Consider the following 20,096-nt stretch of genomic DNA (forward strand, 5'->3'; position numbering starts at 1 on the left):
TTTATTGGGGATGGTGAAAATACTGAGTGGTGAACTATGTAATGTAGCGTTAAAAAAAATAAGAGACTCTTTTCCTATTACAGTAACACCTAAAGATGTTCCGCATGAACCAATTCAACCTGAGATCGATTATGGAACATCAACGATAGTTGATATACTACTTCTCAAACAGACACTCAATGAACCTGATCCGATTAAAAATGATCATAATAATGATATTGAATTTGGAGTATTATAGAGATCTACTAGAATTAGAAGATCAGCCATTCCAGATGATTATATTATTTACCTACAAGAATGTGATTATGATATTGGGATGAAGGATGATCCAGTCTCATTTCAAAATATCATGAATAGCAAGAATTCTAAACTCTAGTTAGATGCCATGAAAGATGAGATGAAATTCATGAGTAAAAATTAAATCTGAAAACTTATCGAATTGTTTGAAGGATCTAAATCTGTTGGTTGTAAGTAGATTTTTAAAACCAAACGAAACTCCAAAGACAACATTGAAAGATAAAAGGCTAGACTTATAGCAACGGGATTCACTCAAAAAGAAGATATTGATTATCATAAAATATTTTTTTTTTAAAAAAAGATTCATTCAGATATTAGTAGCTTATTTTGATTTAGAGCTACACCAAATAGATGTCAAGACTACATTCTTGAATGAAGATTTAAAGAAAGACGTGTATATGAAACAGCCTGAAGGATTTTCAGTGCAAGAAAATAAAAGGCTAATATGTAAATTAAAAAAATTCATATATGATCTTAAACAAGCTTTCAGACAATGATACTTAAAGTTTAATTATATCATTACTTTCTTCGGATTTAAAAAAATATTGCTGATCAATATATATATCTGAAGGTGAGTGAGAGTAAGTTTATATTTTTTGATTCTATATGTGGATAATATTTTACTAGCCAACAATGATTTGGGTCTCCTGCATGACACTAAAGATTTTTTTCTGATTATTTTAACATGAAAAATATAAAAGATCCTTTTTATATTCTTGGTATAAAAATCCATCATAATAGGAGTAAAAGGTTACTTGGTTTATCTCGAAGGACTTATATTACTAGGATCCTAGAAAGGTTTAGAATGACGAGCTGCTCATCAAGTGAAATGCCAATTATTAAGGATGATAAATTTAGTAAATTTTAGTATCCTAAGAACAAAATTGAGAGAAATTAGATGAGAGATATACGTTATGCATTTATAGTGGGTAGTTTAATATATGCTCAAGTATGTACTCGTTCTGATATTAGTTTTATTTTGAAAATACTTGGTAGATATCAGAGTGATCCAGATATGGACCAATAAAAAGCTATCAAAAAGGTGATGCGCTATCTTCAGGAGACTAAGGACTATATGCTCACTTATAGGATGACTGATCAATTAAAGGTAATCAGTTACTCGATTGCAGATTATGTTAATTGCTTCGATAGTAGGAAGTCCACTACAAATTTCATCTTCCTGTTGGTTGGTGGAGCAATTTCATGAAAGAGCACAAAACAATGTATTGTTGCCTACTTTACTATAGAAGCTAAATATATAAGTTGCTATGGGACTTCCTCACATGCTTTATGGTTGAAAAAATTTGTCTCATGACTCGAGATTATAGATTCTATTTTAAGTCGCTGAAAATTTATTGTGACAATTCTGCTGTAGTTTTTTCTCTCATAGTAACAAGATGTCTAATGCAAACAAGCACATTGATGTTAGTATCTTACTGTGAATGAGAGAATTAGTAGTCATCAAATATCTATTGATTTTATTAGTGCTGCTTGTATGATAGCTAATTCTTTGACTAAAAGTTTGGTGCCCAAAATTTTCAAAGAACATGTAAAAATTATGGACATTTGTCATTAGGATATTTAATTTATAATAGACACTTATTTTGAGATCTTTTAATAGCTTAATGACTGCTATTGCTTCTGTTTAATTATTATTTGCATACATTATAATTGACTTTTATCAAAATTAAAGTAAACAGAAGTGTCATTCATATGATATAATAGAAAGATCATGATCATAGGTATTATGGTTTTTTATAACCTATATACTCCAGTATATAAAACTGGATTAAATGAGAATTATTGATGTCATGATATATGGAAGAGAGTATATTAACTGAGATATATAATCATCATGATCTGCATTAATAATTTTTGCTTAATCAAAATATAAAGAATCATTCAAGGAATAGATAATTAGGTAAATTTTTAAAAATAAGTGCGTACTCGTCAAATCATTTTTAAAATTTTGATTCAAGACTATTATTTTTTAAAAATTAAAATATTTTATTTTTTAAAGTAAAATATTTAAAAAAATTAATGAGTTATTTTAAGTGATAATATAGGTCAAGTGGAAGAATATTGGATTTGACTCTTAATGTGGCCTAATTATTCCTCAATCAGGTGTAATTTATTGGATTGGTCATATGTACTGAATCAATTATAGTAAGCTCAATTAATTAAAGAGTTCTATTCCTAATCAAATCTAAATTGGAAGTTAACTTTAATTAGAGTTAGTCCTTTGATGGGACAAGATAAGTGTAGATATAAATATAGAGGTGCTCTGATCTTTTTCTCCAACTCTAAAAAAGATGTGTGCGATATTTCATTGATCACCTACGTTAAAGAGGATGAGGAAAGAAAAGACCAGATGTCTCACGGAAGAAGGTAAGACATCCTGCGAGCTATGGGATCATCGTATTGGATACACGATGATATAATGTATGATTTATTTATAATTGAATTTTGCATAAACATAGAAGTATGATCCAAACATAACAGATTAAAATTGTCTAACAATTTTTACCAAAATATCCCTAAGCCTTTGGAGTCCAGCGAAGGTATATCATATTGCAGTTGCTTAAAAATTTGCTTTTATAAATTTAAAAAAAAATTCTTAAAAATAATTTTTTAATAATATTGTTTGAAAAGCATTTCTAGTCTGCTACAAGAAAAAAAATAAATAAATAAATAAAGATAGAGAAAAAAAAAAACCTTTTAGAAGAAGCTTTTTACGAGATGAGAAAGTCAAAGAAGACCTTTCACATGATATTAGAAACTCTAGTTTTTAGCTTTCGCTTCTTTTTTTTTTTTTCTTTTTTTTTTAATAAAGTATCGGCATAAGTAACACCAATAACACCGAACCGGTCCTAAGAAACCAAATCTAACCATCAAGAACTCGGGTAACAAGATAAACTGGCATCTTTAAAAGAATAACATCATTGTAACAGAAAAAAAAAAGAATAATATCTTATATCTAAAAATCAAATCAAGGATTTAGTCGTGACTTGACTAAGAGAATCAAGCTCTAACAAAACGAAATTTTAAGAGGAGAGAGCAATCAATTTCAACGTCTCTTCGTTGCAATTTCCGGGGTACATACAGCAAACGTAGGCTCCTTATGGGAGTCATCAGTATTTTTTTTAATTTTCATTTTTTAGATATAGATCGAAAAATCAATGAAAACTGACTGAAAAAGAAGGTAAAATTATTGTTTCATTGATTTTAAAAAAAAAACGAAAAACTCAAAGACTAGTTCTTTCCCAGCGCCTCACGAACAATTTACGTTAGAATGACGCTAACAAAAGACTAAAAACAAAAAAACACCTGAAGTTGACAAATGATAAAATCTGAGGAGACCATCCTATAAACAATTTTAACAACTTAGTTTTTATCTTGACTTTCATGGAAATTACTTTTACAGGTATTAAACAAAAATTTGTCCTGAACGAATATTACATTTTATTTGTATAAATAGTTATTGCAACCGCTTGCTCATGAGCCATTAACAGGATATCTCCGAGCATCATTTGAAAAACTTCAACAGTGTCCAAAACTCCAATCCGCCTCAGCGGCATATAAATCAACCTGTACAGATGTTGGAGGAACTGCATAATTTGCAACAACAACAACAGTTTCCAACACTCCAATTTGTCTCAGCGGCATATAAATCAACCTGTACAGCAAATGTTGGAGGAACTGCATTACATCCTGTACTAAAGATATAATCATCCAAACGATAATATTTATTAAGGTAAACTAATCAGCTTCAATGATTAAGCCTCCAAAAAATCGTAATTGTTAGCGGTAAGGGCTCCCTGCCCACACATCTTCTTTCCATCATCTGTTTTCATACTAATAGTCAACATTACCCACCACCGTCCCTTACCGTGGATGCCGTTTGCACATACGTTTAATACGTTCTTATCGTTGATGAAAAATATTCTGGCACAGAACCTCACGCACAGACATTGTCGACGAGCATATCCACAAATAGATTTTGTCAAGTTCATACCTGCTATGAGATGATTTGCACAAACGAGTGAAGATAGTTTTACCACCCTCATCAGACCGCACTATTTCTCCAAATCAACATAAATTACATGGTTCATAGTTTTTATATATTATATAAATTAAAGATGGAAAATGTCAAAAAAAAAAAAAAAAAACAACTAAGACCTTAATCCACTGTCCAATACCAGCCACACCCACCAAAACACGATAACCCATCCTTTCACATACATACATCCTCCACAACTCACTTTCAGAGACACCTCGACTTTTATTGATTTCAAACAACCAACCAACGAACCAACCAAGCATAGGACATTATTTCTTCCTTTTATTGAAAATTTGTAAGAGAACAGCTGCATTGTGAGGCCAAAACATGCCCCTGCTTACTTCCACAGCTTAACAGAGTTGTCATGGCTAGCAGAGGCCACCATTCCTGTGGCTTGTGACTGTGCCAATGCTGCAATCAGACCTTCGTGTGCCGCGACCGACAAGGTTTGGTTCTCCATCACATTCCACAGCAACAAGGACTGCAAGAATTGAAAGAATACATAACAAAAATTAGCAAAAGCACATAATCAAGTAAAATTCAAACAAAGTAGATTGCCAACCAGCAAAATAGAACCACAAAAATGATTTATCAGATTTCTCAAGTATGACAGGTAGCACTGCTAACCATCAAAGAACAAGAGGAAAAGGAAAAACAAAGTTGGCTGCTTCATGAGCTTCCAAGATTTGCCTTAGTTCTAGATGAAAAAGCAAAATGTCATGGCACTGGACAGCAGCAAAATAAAAATGTTTCATAATGGAAGAGAGAAGAAATCTTCAATACATACAAGTATCAAAATAACCAAATATATTGATAGTCTTTTTTTATTCTAAATATTATCTGACACTTCTAAACCAATTATACAAAAATAGAATTAGAAGAATAAAAGATCAGATCAAATTCCAACAGGAGGAACAAAATAAATGGTCCTTATTTTCTTTAGGTTGGCAGAAGTCATAAGCTTGTCACCCACAAGAAGAGCACAATGGAGCAGCCAAAATCACCGGATGGAGGCTATATTTTAAAGCAATTAGAGCATTCCTATCATGATTAATTTATACATACATGGCAGTTATAGATAATACTTGTACATAACCTGCATTATGCATAACGAATGATTTTTTCTCCTTCCAACTATTCTTGAAATCCAGTATAGCAATATATAATTATGATAAATAAAAGACTTCAATAGAATTCTATTGCACATTAGACAATTAACTTTAATGATGGCTAAGCAGTAGCTCCCGTCATTAATACCCACTTCATTAATACCAATATCTACACAGCAAAATGAAAAGTCTGCATAACTCAGTCTTCATGGGAAAACTCTCGTTATTAACACTGACGTTGCTAATACCAACCCTACATGATCCGCAGGATTTTTTCCCTTTTTCCCGTTCTTCTTGAAATGCAATAATAATAACATAGCAAATTATAATAAATAGAAGGTTTTGATAGTCAAATTTTTGTTGCACATAGGGGTGAAAGTGGAGCAAACAATATCCATCCAGATCCATTTTCATATCCGAATCTATTTAGATATGGCTAAAAATTTAAGCATCCGATTAATATCCATATTCATACCATATCCATCAAAGAAAAATAGATATGGATATGGATAGACAATTATATGATCTGTATCCGAATATCTAATTCTATTTATAATCTTATTTAATTTTATATCGCACTTTTGAAATTTTAAGAGAAATATATAATCTCATAACGTGCTATTAATTTGATTTACCATCCATTTAGTAACATCCTCAATTCTATGGTCGTAAAATTTTGTTATCTAACTTATATCCATATTTATATCCATACCTCTAGCATCCAATTTGTATCCACATCCGTTTAAAATAAATATGGATATGAATTTTTACATCCGACTAATATCCATATATGTATTCATCAAATAAAACAAATATGGATAAAGATATATACTAGTATCCGAACCGTATCTAATCCGGTTTCAGACTTGGTTGCATATTAAGCAATGAAGTTTGATGATAACTGAGCAAAAAGACTCCCATCGAATATCTCACTTTATAACAATCTAGGACCTTATCCAAAAAGACTAGCCGGAAGTTATTATTTTGGTTCTTTGGCTTTGTATAAATACCTAAGATCTTTCCAGCAAATAACCGATGTAAGACTAAATACACACCCGCACGGATCCTCACATACTCCCCCTATTTAAGCCTTAGTGTCCTTGCTAAACTGAGGGTCCAAATTAATGCAAATGTATTCATGAACACTACGATTGGCTCATGGCTAGCCCCTATAAACCCGTGCTACAATATCTTCTAGTCCGCATGGGCTATGGGTGAGGTTGGCTCAGATACCATTAGTAACAATCTGTGACCTCACCCAAAAACACTAGTTGAAAAATGTTATTTTGATTTCTTGACTTTGTATAAATACCCAAAATCTTTCCAGTAAATAATGGATGTGAGACTAAATACATGCGCGAGTCCTCACAAAATCAATATAGTAATGTCAATTTAAACAAGTACAATACTTACATATTTTGGCTAAATAATATTCTCAAGGATCAATTATACTCATATCAACTACATAAGTATAATTGATAATAAAAAAATATATATAGAAGTATAATTGATACTTAAGTTTGACAATAGTAAGATACTCTATTGTCTATCAATGATTTATACTCACTTATCATTGAAGGAAGAGACAATATAATATTCACTTATACCAGATATATGTTAATAAGCGATAATTATAAGTCTATCTTCATCTTGTATCAACTCTAAGAGGCCTATTTATTATCCAAAATAATGAACCATACTAATGACATCATCAATATGGGCACCCGCATGGCTAATGGAGGTATAAATAGATAAATAGAATAGATACAAAAGCACTACTTATTATCCAAAATAAAGAACTGCATTAATGACATTATTAATACAAGCGTCGACATAGCGAATAGACAGCTCAGCATAAGTAGAACCTCTATTTTAGACATACATAAGAGAAGTGCATATCACCTTATCTTTATCAATGAAGTTAAAAATAAATCACAATTACCTGATACCCCCCGATAACCAAAATATCTGGATAGTTTGGATGAAAAACACATGAATGAAACTTGTTTCCATTTGAGTTTAGCTCATGAATGCAGTCTCCTCTTGATAATGACCACACCTTCACACAATCCTGACTAACAGATGCTAGAAGCTCCCCACTATTGTCACAGCAAATAGATTGTACCTCCTTGGTATGTCTCTGGATATATAAAATGAAAGGGGATTTTTAAAAAAATGATTTGTGAATTTTACTGAATGGCAAACTTTTAATTAATTCACTCGTTTTTTTCCCCAAAAGAGGAAAAGCTTGTGATAGATGTTATTGATGTATACTGAACAACCTGCAATGTGTATATCTTTCTGTCTGTCTCAACATCAAAAATAGACACCACATTCTCCGCTGCTGCTGCTAAATACTGTCCGATGTTAGGCTGAAACCTAACTTGCACTGTACCACCCTGTTTGACCAACAATAAAGAATTAAGACATGAGCACAATTAAATACAACCAAAGGTGAATAGATGAGAGCATCATCATGAAAAGTAACCTTAGAAACACGTGAGCATGAAAACTGGTCGACACTCCAGAATCGAATTTCACCATTGCTATCACAAGAGCACAGGAGATCTGTCTTCTTTGGATGAAAATCAAGAGACGTCACTTGGGAGTTGTGTCCACTGAATGTATGCAAACAATAACTAGGCTGCAAAACAAGCCACAAAATTGTGTTGTAAGCATGTCATTATCAGAAAGTTGGATACCCAACAAGCATTTCAAACTAGCAGGGAAAGTCATAAGAAATAAGAGATATCTTTTAATAAAACCTCCAATTATCAATCTGCAGAGATCAATAACATTAAGACCTCTAATATGATATCATGTAAAAAAAAAGTGGCTTAGAGAGAAACCCAGAACTTTACAGTCAAAAGCACAAGGTACCCGTCTGCAGTAAATAAAGTTTGGGTTTTCAGTGCAGTTATCTGATCAAGATTTACCAAGCAGGCAGTCAGACAGGTTGTTGATAAGGTTCCCTCGGATGGAAGAAACAATTATAGGTGGCTCAAATGAAAGACAAAAGGGACCAGCTGATGATCGCGATGCCATTTTTATTTGCCATCTCAAACAAAGCACAGAAAGAATCAAAGCCACAATAGCAAGATTAGAGAACAACATTAAAGCTTACGGATGAGAAAGGGAAATGAGCAGTGCATAATTTGAGCCAAGACTATTTTAAGCTAGATACGTAATTATTACAACAATTGACTAATTAATGATGAGAGTTCTTCAACATCCTCAACACAATGGTCTCACTAAAAGGCTTCTCCGCACACGAATTAAAGTGAAGCAAATGATATCATCAAGTACCCATGTTTGTATCCTGCATTTGTCCATTAGAGCAACCAGCCTATGAACCATCTTGCTAATCAGCCCGTTCATAGAAGTCACCTGTCCAATGGATCAGTGTATTTCATAGTTGCCTAACTTAGCCTCTATAATGCACTCTTAAACAAAGTTTGCACGTCATATTTCAGATCTAGAAAGCCTATTTTATATTTTTAAAAAAATTGAGTGGATCTTCTCTGCACCCTTGATTTTTAACTTGAATGCTTCATAATTATTATCAGCTTAAGTATTGCAGGAGATGTACCATCTATATCACTTTAGTATTGTAGGAAATGCACTGTCCAATTCACACTGATAACTTCAATGCTTCATTTATACTCATGCATCTTCTGTGCATCCTTGATTTGTAACTTGAATGCTTCATAATTATTATCAGCTTAAATATTGTAGGAAATGTACCATCTAGATCCCTTAAGTATTGTTCGAAATGCACTGTCCAATTCACACTGCCAACTTCAATGCTTCATTTATACTCATGCATCCACACATATGAATACATTTGTCTACTTGTTATCAGTCAATATTACCTATCATCTTAAAAATAGTCGGACCAGTTCTTCTCACAGCTCTTGCTGAAATCTGTAAAGATTGATTTTGCATCAACCATGGAAAGAGAGAGAGAGAGAGATAAATAGACAGAGAAAGTACAGGCCAGCATTTGGAAAGAAGTTCATTGGTCCACTATCTGAAAAGCCACAATTATAGTGACTTTTTGGCTAGGAAATAATCTTCTGTCCTTTTTGTACAGAAATATCTGATTGCTTCTTTATTAGCTCATTTTCACAAAACCTGTTCCAATACTTAGATGATAATATACTTTCAAATGTTTTTAAGCTTGAGTATTGAAAGAGCCTCTTCTGTGGTTGGTAACATCAGACAAATGCTCGAGCTATAGTAAATTCTTGCTCCGAAAGGGTTAAAAGAAGGGGTATTCATGAGGGGTATTCACGAGATAGGACATTCATATCATTCCCTACCAAAGCTGCATGATTATGGTGAGCAAAACCAACCGATACAATTAGATTACTGCACATACAAGCTAAATAATTAGAAGAAACAACTAACAAAGGTGAATTCTACAAGACAATTAGGACTACTCGCCTATTACTCATGCTGGTGAATTGAAGGTTATATCTGGAAATAAAACAAGACAATAACAGCGATCTGTAAAGTTTAGGACAAAAGACATAGCATGTGGGTTGGCTTCAATGTATTAAAACAAAAGAAAAAAAAATAGAGAAATGAATGCAGATATAACAAGCTACACTTGATTATTAAATGCATTTCTTCTAAAGTTGCAAAAGTTGAGATCATACATCTTCTGCATTCCACAGTCGCACAGTCCTATCAAAAGAAGATGTTGCCAGCTGAGATGAGTTTGGCCTAAAACGAACATCTGTAATAATTGAAGTGTGTTCTTCAGGAGTGCTCTCAGTCTGATAAGTATCCATGTTCCAGAGAATAGCCTGCAGAATAAAATACAAATTGATAAGCAAACACAAACCTACCAGATTGATAATGAAAAACAGTACAAGCTTCAGGCAGGATATTCCACAGGAAAATATTCATGCAACTAGGCAACTGGCAGGTCAATCATCACCTGGCACAAGCATATGCCATCAAAATAATGAAAATCAGAGTATAAAATTATAGAACATTTTTACATCTGAGTTACCAAGCCTCTTCAATCATATATTATTGTCATCATTATAAATACGTGACAAAAATGATTTATTTGTACTGTCGTTTAAAGAGCCAAAAGCACTTTATTTCCCATTTCTATTCCCTGAATGCCCTTCCATAACTTACAATTAAAACATGGTACATTCCATTAATACATCCTTATTTACAAGTTTCATATCACAGTCAATGATTAACTACTAAGTATTATGATAGTAATACAAGCTTTACAGTGATAAAACATGTTACTTCCATTTATTTGCTACCAATTGTTCTTGAACCTTAAATGAAGGCCAAGGTTGTTGAAAGATGAAATATTGGCTACTCAGGAAGGTGGCTCATGCTTGAGTGAACCAAGATCTCAGTTCATCTCAGATAAGAAGGGAGGGAAATTTAAAAAACCACCTTGATATTATGAATTCGCAGCCAAAATAAATAACTGTTTCAAGACATTGTTTTTGATATTTCTGAATCACAAAACTTATTCAAGATTAATAAAGACAGATCAGACAGTTTAACTTGATATCTAGAGTTATTGACATTGTACCAATGAAAATCTCAGGATCAGTCAACATAATACGATTAGATATCTTGCACGTGCATGCATGTGTTTTTCATTTGGCTTTTTTCTTTTGTGTGTATTTTGGGGGATGGGGAGTGCTAGTGCTTGAGATATAAAGATTTGGAGATTTCATTTAATATATTGATAGTGCACCAGCTAAAATCTCAGGATCTGCCAATATAATAAGGTTAGAGATCATATACATACATATATGTTGTGTGTTTGTTCGAGATAGTAAAAAAAGGATTGGAAGTTTTCTCTTGATATATCAACAAGGTACAAGCCAATATCTCAGGATCTGCCAAGATAACAAGGTCAGAGATCGATCGATTGATCATACATCTACATGTGTGTACGTTATTATATATGGCACATATATCATATCAGCGGACTTCTATAACCAATATGAACTGCTACATCTGCCAAGATGAAAACCATGGTTTAGGCATTCTCGAATCAGATGGTCAGTACTCATGTCAAAATTGACACTTCCAGAAACACCATTACAAAAAAACCATACAGAATACCTTCTTTTCATGCCCAGCACTTGCCAGCAACTTCCCATCTGAAGAAAAGTGGCAGCAGACAACTTTGTTGTTGCTTATGCGGATAGAGCTAACCTCACTGAATGTAAAACCTAGACAGAAAGTTCACCCATGTTTATAGATTTTCTACACAAATTCCTAGTGGAATGCAAGTACCATAATTACCCTTTGAAGACCCCGGATTGGGCTCTGCAGGACTTCTTTTTAGTGCAGCAAATATATCTCTAGCATCTCCATCATCATGCGATAAAAACGATTCTACATTATCATCCAAAGAAGCAACATCTCCAAAATGTTCCAGATCATCCTGTTATTTAGTGTACAAGTAATATCAAGCCACATGGAATTTTGAGCACCACCACTCCATTTCACATTAAAAAGCCTGAAGAAGAAAAGTTACTATAATACCATCTGATTTGAAGCTGAGGCAAGTCCTGTTCCATCTGTACCATACATCATCAAACTTTTTGGCATATTGTTGACATGATGTATATTTCCAGCCATTGCCACTCCTTCACCAGTATTATGGGTTGAGGGAGTTGATGGAGGGGAGTTGGGAGAAGGGCCAACCGTGTTGCCTGTTCCAGTACTGTTCGCAGCTCCTGATGAAGAAGGCTGTTTCCTTTTCCTATTACTCTGGATATTCTTAATAAACAACTGTCAGAACTGAAAACCCACTAAGTTGGTTCGGACGGAAAAGATACTTCTCATCAATGATTAATTCAGAAATTGGAAAAACAAAAACCAGCAGGAAGCTGGCAAAGTAAATTTCCTCGTAGTACCTGTTGCAACTGTTGCTGCTGCTGGAGTTGTTCCTGTGATTGTTGAGCAGAGGAGTGCTGCATCTGGGCTGCCTTCAACTACATTAAAATCAAATCAGAGATGCAAGCAATTATCAAGAAAACAGGATGTTGACACCATCTAAAAGATCATACAAGGGTAATAACCAGCATTTTCTAGAAAATTCCACAGGATGAAAGGCAGTGCATGACTCTTCCAATGGAAAGTAATGAAGCCACATTACACATTTCTATACCACTTAATTGCAGGGGTAACGTCCTCAATCAAGCTCGTTATTCAGGGTGCCATGTGCGCTAAGAACAAGTGTGTGTGCATGTGTCTGTGAGTGTGTGCGTGAGAAAGAGAGGGGGGAGGAGAGAGAAAGGGGGGGAGAGAGAGAGAGAGAGACTTCCCAATACATAGCTATTTAAATTGATATATCACTCCATGGATGCACTCAGTTGGCCTTAATCTTGGGGTGTAACTATTATGGAGGTTAGGTTGGCATGAGGGAAAACCTCCAAAAAAAAAAAAAGCAAACAACAAATAATGAAAACTAAATCAAATAAATAAAATAAATAAATATTATTTAACTACAGGTTTAACTTAAGTATTCACAGAAAAATAGTCCAATCTGAGACCCCTTGTATTCAAAACATGATTCACACATTTCCACATGGTATGGGCAGCTTCAATTGACCAATCCTTTAGTTGAAATTCCATCTTTCAGATAACCATAAATTTGATGTTGTTTCTGGTGCTTGGGCCATTGGTTTAGATAGTTTTTGCATCACTATTTGCAACATATCTGCTATATCATTTTGAACTTTTGTTGTCCCGCCATGTATGAACTTAACTAGCAGCATGTATTAGTAGCAGTTAAAGGTTGGACAAGTTACCAAAACCCATATTATGAGTCTCATCACCTGGTCTAGCGAGTAGCCATTTGTAGCATCAATTGGGGGGAGGAATATGGACCATACAAAGAAGAGTTTATTTTAACACTGACAGATATAGTTGGAATTTCTTTCAATATCCCTTGCAGAACATGAGAGACCCCTTTAACCTAGTCAACAAATATCAAACCAATATTTGATCTACGATAATGTGATACATGAGGATTTCAGTCCTGCAGCCATGCAAAGGATGTGCGATTTAAAGTCATATGAGAAAACACTTCTATATGAAAAATCGGTAATTTGCAGCCAGATATGTGGATGTGGTCCGGTAAGCATGCTGGATTCCTTATGTGCAGTTATTCAATGCAATCAAGCCATATATAGGTCGAAAGCAGTCAATTACCCCTGGACAGCCACATATGCAGCCAACTCTCATGTGGACTAATGTAGGTTATTACGTGTTGAGTGCTAACCACTGTTATTATTATCAAATGTTGGTACTTTTTGATACATTTTATTTATTTCCAATTTTTTAAAAAATACCCAACTCTATAAGTGCCATCATACCACATATATGGCATACAGACCCTTGACCGCAGCTAGCCTTTAAAGCACTGTATTATACCAAGACTTGCATTAAAGTCACATCCTCCCACATAACCAACAATACTTTGATGGTTATCAAGTTTCTTGAAAACCATTGATGACGAGAAAACACAATTTGATGAGAAAAAAACAATGTTATCTTTTCCTCTAACTCAATCTGAGAGCTCTTTTTAAATGAACTAGTTATCACCATCAATCCTAAGGTATGCTGTCACATCTTCCAGTGGTGTACCATGATCACACCTTTTGTCCCTCTTCTAGTTACAACAGATTAAATTCCTTGGAACAAAACCACCAGGCCCACTATCAGATCCCACAGATTTTCTAGCCTCAAGCTTCTGTTGTGGGTGTGCATTGACCATGACATTAGGTACATCAGAGTTGAAATGTTACAAATTGTTATATGCATAAGTATAAAGACAGAAATTAGGAAAAGCTCAAAGAAAAGCATAACTAAAAGAGCTACCAGTACACTGCAGCATAATGAACATTTAAGACATCTCTGAAATTATCCAGTTGTTTTTAAGTTGCATGGACAAAATTGTTTTCTATTTGCATTGATGAACAAGTTCTTAATTTCTTCGAGCAACTGATGATTCCAACAATTTTTAAATATATAACCAGATGATTTGCATCAGGAAAAAAAAAAAAAAAAGAGCAGTTCATCAAGAATGCAGCCATAAAGAAACCGACCTTCATAACATATTCAGCTTGATCCTGTCTAACCTTTGGTGAATTTGACTGAAGTGGGGAACCTATTGATCCATCAGTTCCAGTGGGTTGAACATCTTTCACATTCAAGCCACCCCTAGGTAAGGCCCTAAATCTTCTAGGATCCAAATCTCCATAGTTGGGAGAGCTACCAAGATTTCCTTGAGCCTGGGCTTGTGCCAAGAATTGTTGTTGTTGCTGCTGTGACATAAGCTGAAACTGAGATTGTGTAGATAAAAAAGGCTTCTGCATTTGTGGGCCTATGTTTGGACGTAGTTGATCAAGCCCCTGAAATTAAAAAAAAAAAAAAAATCACATAACGTTAACAGAACTATATCCAACCAATTGTGAAAGATAAGTAATTTTCTATATGAAGCTTACAGTCAAAGGCCAGCCCTTCAATGGAAGACCACTGACGCCTTGGTTCAATCCTGAAGAGATGAACAGTCAACAGGATCAACGGAGTTAAAGCCTATATAATCTTCCGAAAATTTTTTACACCATTTATATTCCACTATTTTTGACAAAGCAATATATCAAAGCGAAGAAGAAAAACAAGGATTGGTTGAATCATGGAATTATCAGTTTGTTACAGTTCGCACTATAAGCATCCAAACCACCCAAACCTGCATTTGAATCCACTTCTATAGGAAGAATTTACCACCACCAGTGACACAGAAAAATTAGAAAAAATAAGCCTAATATACACAATATTTTACCATGTCATGCACAGACCACAATATGAAATATAAAGTCAGCAACATAAGAACCAAAAAGCATATTTCTGGTAAAACAAAAAACTGTCTACTTAGACTAAATAATTCCAGGTCTTAAGTTTCCCCTAAATTAACCATTCATAGGCAACATAAATTAGCTCAAGTTTAAGCACTGGACCAGAAAGAAGTTTTAAGTCATGTATCAACTTCAGGTTGCTTTGGTGTTAAGAAAACTTAGTATATAGTTAGAATAGGGCAAGATGCCTATATATCATTAACAATTCTTAAGTACTAGAACTATCCATGTAAGACTGATGTGATCTCCATAAACGGAAATATTACAGAATATCTCACTTTGTATTTAATATTTGGAATTTATTAATTGAAAAAACACTGTCAACAACCCCCCCCCCCCTCCTTCCTAGCATAATAAAGATTCAAGCTATCCTCCATAAGAAACAACCGAATCATCTTCCGCTTGAGTCAACAATCTGTATTAGACTTTTCTTGCCCCAAAAGAGTGCTGCTTATAGTAAAGAGACGATATATGTTGGAACTTTAGCGTGAGCAAACAACAAACAAGCTCCCCAAACTTATCTAGAAGTCATGTTTCTTCGTAAGGCAATTTACAGTCCATCGATGTATCGTTGGCTCAAAGAAAAGATAAGAAAATTAAGCAAAAGGCAGTAAAAGAATATCAAGGCCTCACAGAACCGAAAACATCAAAAAGTGGTTACATCAACTGTCAGTCTTAAATTAGAGCAAAAGTATCTCGCAAGAAGCTACAACAGCATAAAAAAAAAAAAAAACACAAATGATCTTCTGATTTCTTGGCATAAAAGCTTCGCAATATTGAAGCGTTAACAAAAATTTTTAAGCACCTACTCTGCATCTGCTGAAACGATGACCATTATCTGGTAGAGAATAACTCAGACAACATAAGCTAAATTCTTCAAGCAATTGTTTTCATAGTGAACTCCAAAAACAAGCAACCACCACCCTTAATAGAAAAAATCACCAAAAATGAGATCTGATTCAATCTCCATATCTATACTTACCGGCCCCACTTAATCCAGATTTTGACTGGATAATACCCTGTCCATATACTGAGGATGGATCCATCGGCAAAGATCTTTGAGCCATACCCAAGTTAGCCTCACTTTTAATGTCCTGATATAGTTAGAAACATAGGAGGCAAAGTTCCATAATCAACCAAAATTGCAATATGTGTTTGCATCAAAAGAGATGGAGGAAGAACAAAGTAATGAAAGAGAGTGACCACTTACACTTGTCTGTTGGGTTCGTGCCTGAATTTGCTGCAGCGTTGCAGATACATTGCCTGGATTGCTTTGGATTAACTGCCTGTTGTGGTTAAAGAGCAATAGAATGTTTATCCAGGTAGCCAAGAGGAGTTCCTGAACAAAAGGAGTTTCTAAGAGAAGATATTACCCTGGATGGTTCCCTGCTGACTTAAGAAGGGCCATCCTGCTAGCATCGAGAAGCTGAGGGGACACCTCAGACTCCATTGAATGTGGATTCTTTAAACGTTCTTCATACATCCTTGCAGCTAAGACACTGGCAGTTGGGGAACCGAGAATTCCATCAGAATTTATCGCATTTATGGGACCACTAAGAGAAGGGTGATTAGCATTATTTCTCTGCATATGAGCATGTCGCTGCTGCATGAGTTGCAATTGCTGCATCTGTAACTGTTGTTGGTGTTCTCTCGCCTTTATTTGTTGCGCCTGTCAGCCAAAAAGAGAAGACAGGTTTAATTGGAAAGACTACATTACAATCACAAGAAGAAATATAATGACTTAATGAGAAATAATTAAGGTTTTGTCTCTGCAACCCCACCTCTATATAAGCTGCAGCAACCTCAGAATGCTTTTCATTAGTCCTTGCAATGAAGATATCCCAAAAAACAGACCACCATTCAAAGAGAAAACCTCCCGGAGCATCAATTGCTGTCAGTCAAATTATAGGTCACATGGCCGCCTTAAGATTTTTTTTTTTTTTTTTTTTAATGAAGGTATAAGAATTTCTCATCAAAATCAACAAACATGAATGAATTGTTGCATTAGAAGAAACTATCATCAAAAAAATTGTGAAGACAAGGACAATGAGACCTTAGAACCAGAAATGTCAGAATCACATGTTGAGTGGATTTAGGAGAAGAACAGATAATAATTCTATGGATGGATTAACTTCAATTTTTGGACCCACGTTGGTAAAGTTCTGAACAAAATATGGATGTGTTATACATCAATAAATATGTGTCGCATTTAGACATTCATCACATGCAGCATTTAATGCCAGTACCTCATTCTTAATAAAGAAACATGGAGAATTCTTTTTTCTTTTTTTTTCCTTTTTTTTTTTTTTTTTTTTTGTGGGTGGGTGGCTGGGTGGGGGGTGGATATTGCTCATAACAAATCAAAGTAAATTACATTTTGACACTGAATACCCAGAACCAAAAATTTCAGAATCACATTTTGATTGCATTTAGGAAATGAACAGATGACAGCCGCATGGATGAATAATTTGGACCCAAATTAATAAAAATCTTCCAAAATATGAGCATGTGGTATAATTTTTTTTGCATCAAATAGTAGTTTGATAAATGTGGCAAACAGGGACATTTATCACAAGTGCAAGGATTTTCTTCTTAATACAGAAGACATAAAAGTGAAATAAAAAATGGAAAAAGGAAATAACACAACTGTCGTTTGTGATTAATCCTTTTTCCCATCCTGTAGTTGTTTGTGTGTGGGGTGGGGGGGGGGGGGGGGGGGGGCGAGGGCGTGGCGGCGCTATTTGTTTTTGGTGATTAACCCCTTTTCTTGCATATGGCAGTTTTGGTCATAGAATTGTTCTGAATATTAGAAAAAAAAATAAAATAACTATTTGTCGTTAGTGATTAATTTCTTTTTTTCAAAAATTGTAGCTTTAGCCATAGATTTTCTCCAAAATGTTAGGGAAAAATCTATTTGCCACTAATGCTTACTTCATTACTTGTGATTAATTTCTTTCCTTTCATACGCAGGACATTTCTTTCTTTTTTTTGTGGGGGGGGGGAGGGGGGGCACTATTTGTTTCTGGTGATTAACCCCTTTTCTTTCATTCGGCAGTTTTGGTCATAGAATTGTTCTGAATATTAGAAAAAAAATAACTATTTGTCGCTAGTGATTAATTTCTTTTTTTTAAATATTGTAGCTTTAGCCATGGATTTTCTCCAAATGTTAGGGAAAAATCTATTTGCCACTGATGCTTAATCCCTTTCTATTAATGCTGTAGTTTTAGTCATGGAACCACTCTAGATGTTGGCAGAAAGAAAAGTGTTTGTCACTAGAAACTAATCCCTTTCTTTTTGCACCATAGATATAGCAATAGATTTATTCTGTACATCAAAAATTCCTTTTTGTCGCTAGTCATTAGACACTTTCTTTTCATGTAGCTTAGTCATAAATTTGCTCGAGGAGTCAGGGGGAAACATGCTTGTCACTAGTGGTTAATCCTTTTCTTCTCATACAGTATGTTTAGGCATAGAATTACTGGATGCTGCTCACACTTGTTGCTCATCACATAACAAATTCCTTAATGAAATGTCTGGTGGTTCCAATCCATCTTTTATGTCACAAAAGAAAAGAAAAGAAAGAAATGCTTAGTATATAACAATACATTAATAATAATAATAATAATAATAAAAGATTGAAGCAACCTACCTTAGTAAAAGAGAATGTAGAAACAAATAATCTGTTCATTGACAGGAAATATACATGCATCTATCCTATGTCCCTTTTCCCAATTTTAGTAATAAAAGGATAGGAATACATGGAATAACAAGAAAATCACTAGAAATAGGGGCTCTCTTACCTACTGGATCAGCAGCAACCTTTCCCTCGGCCATAAAAGCTTTCGCTGTCGTTTGTAGATTTCGTTTCACCAGATAATCATAAATATAAACATCAAGCCTGCGACGGCATGGAGAAAAGATGAAGAATAAGCTGTGCAATAGCTCCAGTACGAAAACTAAATGAAATCTAAGAGAAAAAATAAGAAAAAAAATCTATTATTATATACTGACATCTTATCCGCTTCCCAGTTACTCTGCGCCATGTCAAACTCCGATCCACTATCAAAGCAAAACGCGCAAGTCCACTCCCGTTACAGCATCATTCCTCAGCAGACTGCAAGGAAGTCTAGAAATGATGAAAACTGGAAGAGAAACATGAAAGTCCGTCCAAAGATTCAAAAGAAAACTAAAACATTCCGAAGAAAATTAAAAGAAGTGATTGGATCCAAATAAAGACCCTCGGATCAACCAGACACGAGACGATCACTGCCTACATTATCGATCTTGGTATCCTCCGCGGCCTGATCGCCATATCTCAAAACCCGTCCCAATTCCGAGGGAGCAATTCACTTCGAATTAAAGCGAAAAGAAAGAATTTTTCCCATGAAATCGAGCTCAAAAGACGTACCTTTGCTCGAAATCAATCCAAAATTCCCCAAATCTCAAACGTTCTTGCGTGATTCCCTCCAAGACCGAGAACATAAACGAGAAAGAAGAAGAACTAAATTAAAACCCTGGAGGAATTCCCGACGTGGGCGAGAAAGGAGACGAGAAGCAAGCCCCAGAGAGGCCGAACAGCTCGATCTTTAACGGGACAACGGACAGAAGGGTAACGTTCTCCTTCTCTCTCTGTTTCTCTCACCGCCTCCGTGCAGAGAGAAACAAGAAATGGGCGTCCAGATCTCTGGCTCGGGTTTCGAACCTTCGGCG

General features: G+C 34.7%; 1 protein-coding gene across 6 annotated transcripts; it reads right to left on the reverse strand.

The window, feature by feature from the left end:
- Positions 1-4,349: 4,349 nt before the first annotated feature.
- On the reverse strand, positions 4,350-20,030 carry LOC105059193 (transcriptional corepressor LEUNIG_HOMOLOG). 6 transcript variants are annotated; one of them, XM_010942434.4, is made up of 18 exons: positions 19,795-20,030; positions 19,398-19,500; positions 19,187-19,284; positions 17,168-17,277; positions 16,760-17,055; positions 16,597-16,672; positions 16,369-16,480; positions 14,976-15,025; positions 14,610-14,882; positions 12,381-12,458; positions 12,007-12,234; positions 11,764-11,905; positions 11,581-11,690; positions 10,128-10,277; positions 7,955-8,110; positions 7,749-7,865; positions 7,409-7,606; positions 4,350-4,838 (listed from the first exon to the last, which is right to left on the reverse strand). In XM_010942434.4, the coding sequence occupies exons 2-18, from the start codon at positions 19,427-19,429 to the stop codon at positions 4,695-4,697; spliced, it is 2,370 nt and encodes a 789-aa protein (XP_010940736.1). In that variant the 5' UTR covers positions 19,430-19,500; positions 19,795-20,030; the 3' UTR covers positions 4,350-4,694. The 6 variants fall into 6 exon arrangements, with proteins under 6 accessions (XP_010940736.1, XP_019711039.1, XP_010940735.1 ...); XM_019855480.3 differs by having other exon boundaries at positions 12,007-12,243; XM_010942433.4 differs by having other exon boundaries at positions 12,007-12,255.
- Between the last annotated feature and the right edge of the window lie 66 nt (positions 20,031-20,096).

Source organism: Elaeis guineensis, chromosome 16 (assembly GCF_000442705.2).
Source record: "Elaeis guineensis isolate ETL-2024a chromosome 16, EG11, whole genome shotgun sequence".
NCBI lineage: Eukaryota > Viridiplantae > Streptophyta > Magnoliopsida > Arecales > Arecaceae > Elaeis > Elaeis guineensis.

Excerpts from the sequence above, each read along its gene's own strand:
- LOC105059193 (XM_010942430.4), bottom strand. The coding sequence starts at position 19,429 with ATGGCGCAGAGTAACTGGGAAGCGGATAAGAT. Across the intron at positions 8,111-10,127 it reads GACTGTGGAATGCAGAAGAT|CCTAGTTATTGTTTGCATAC; the intron begins GTATGATCTCAA and ends CTTGTTTTGCAG. Across the intron at positions 7,866-7,954 it reads CATGCTCACGTGTTTCTAAG|GGTGGTACAGTGCAAGTTAG; the intron begins GTTACTTTTCAT and ends TTGGTCAAACAG.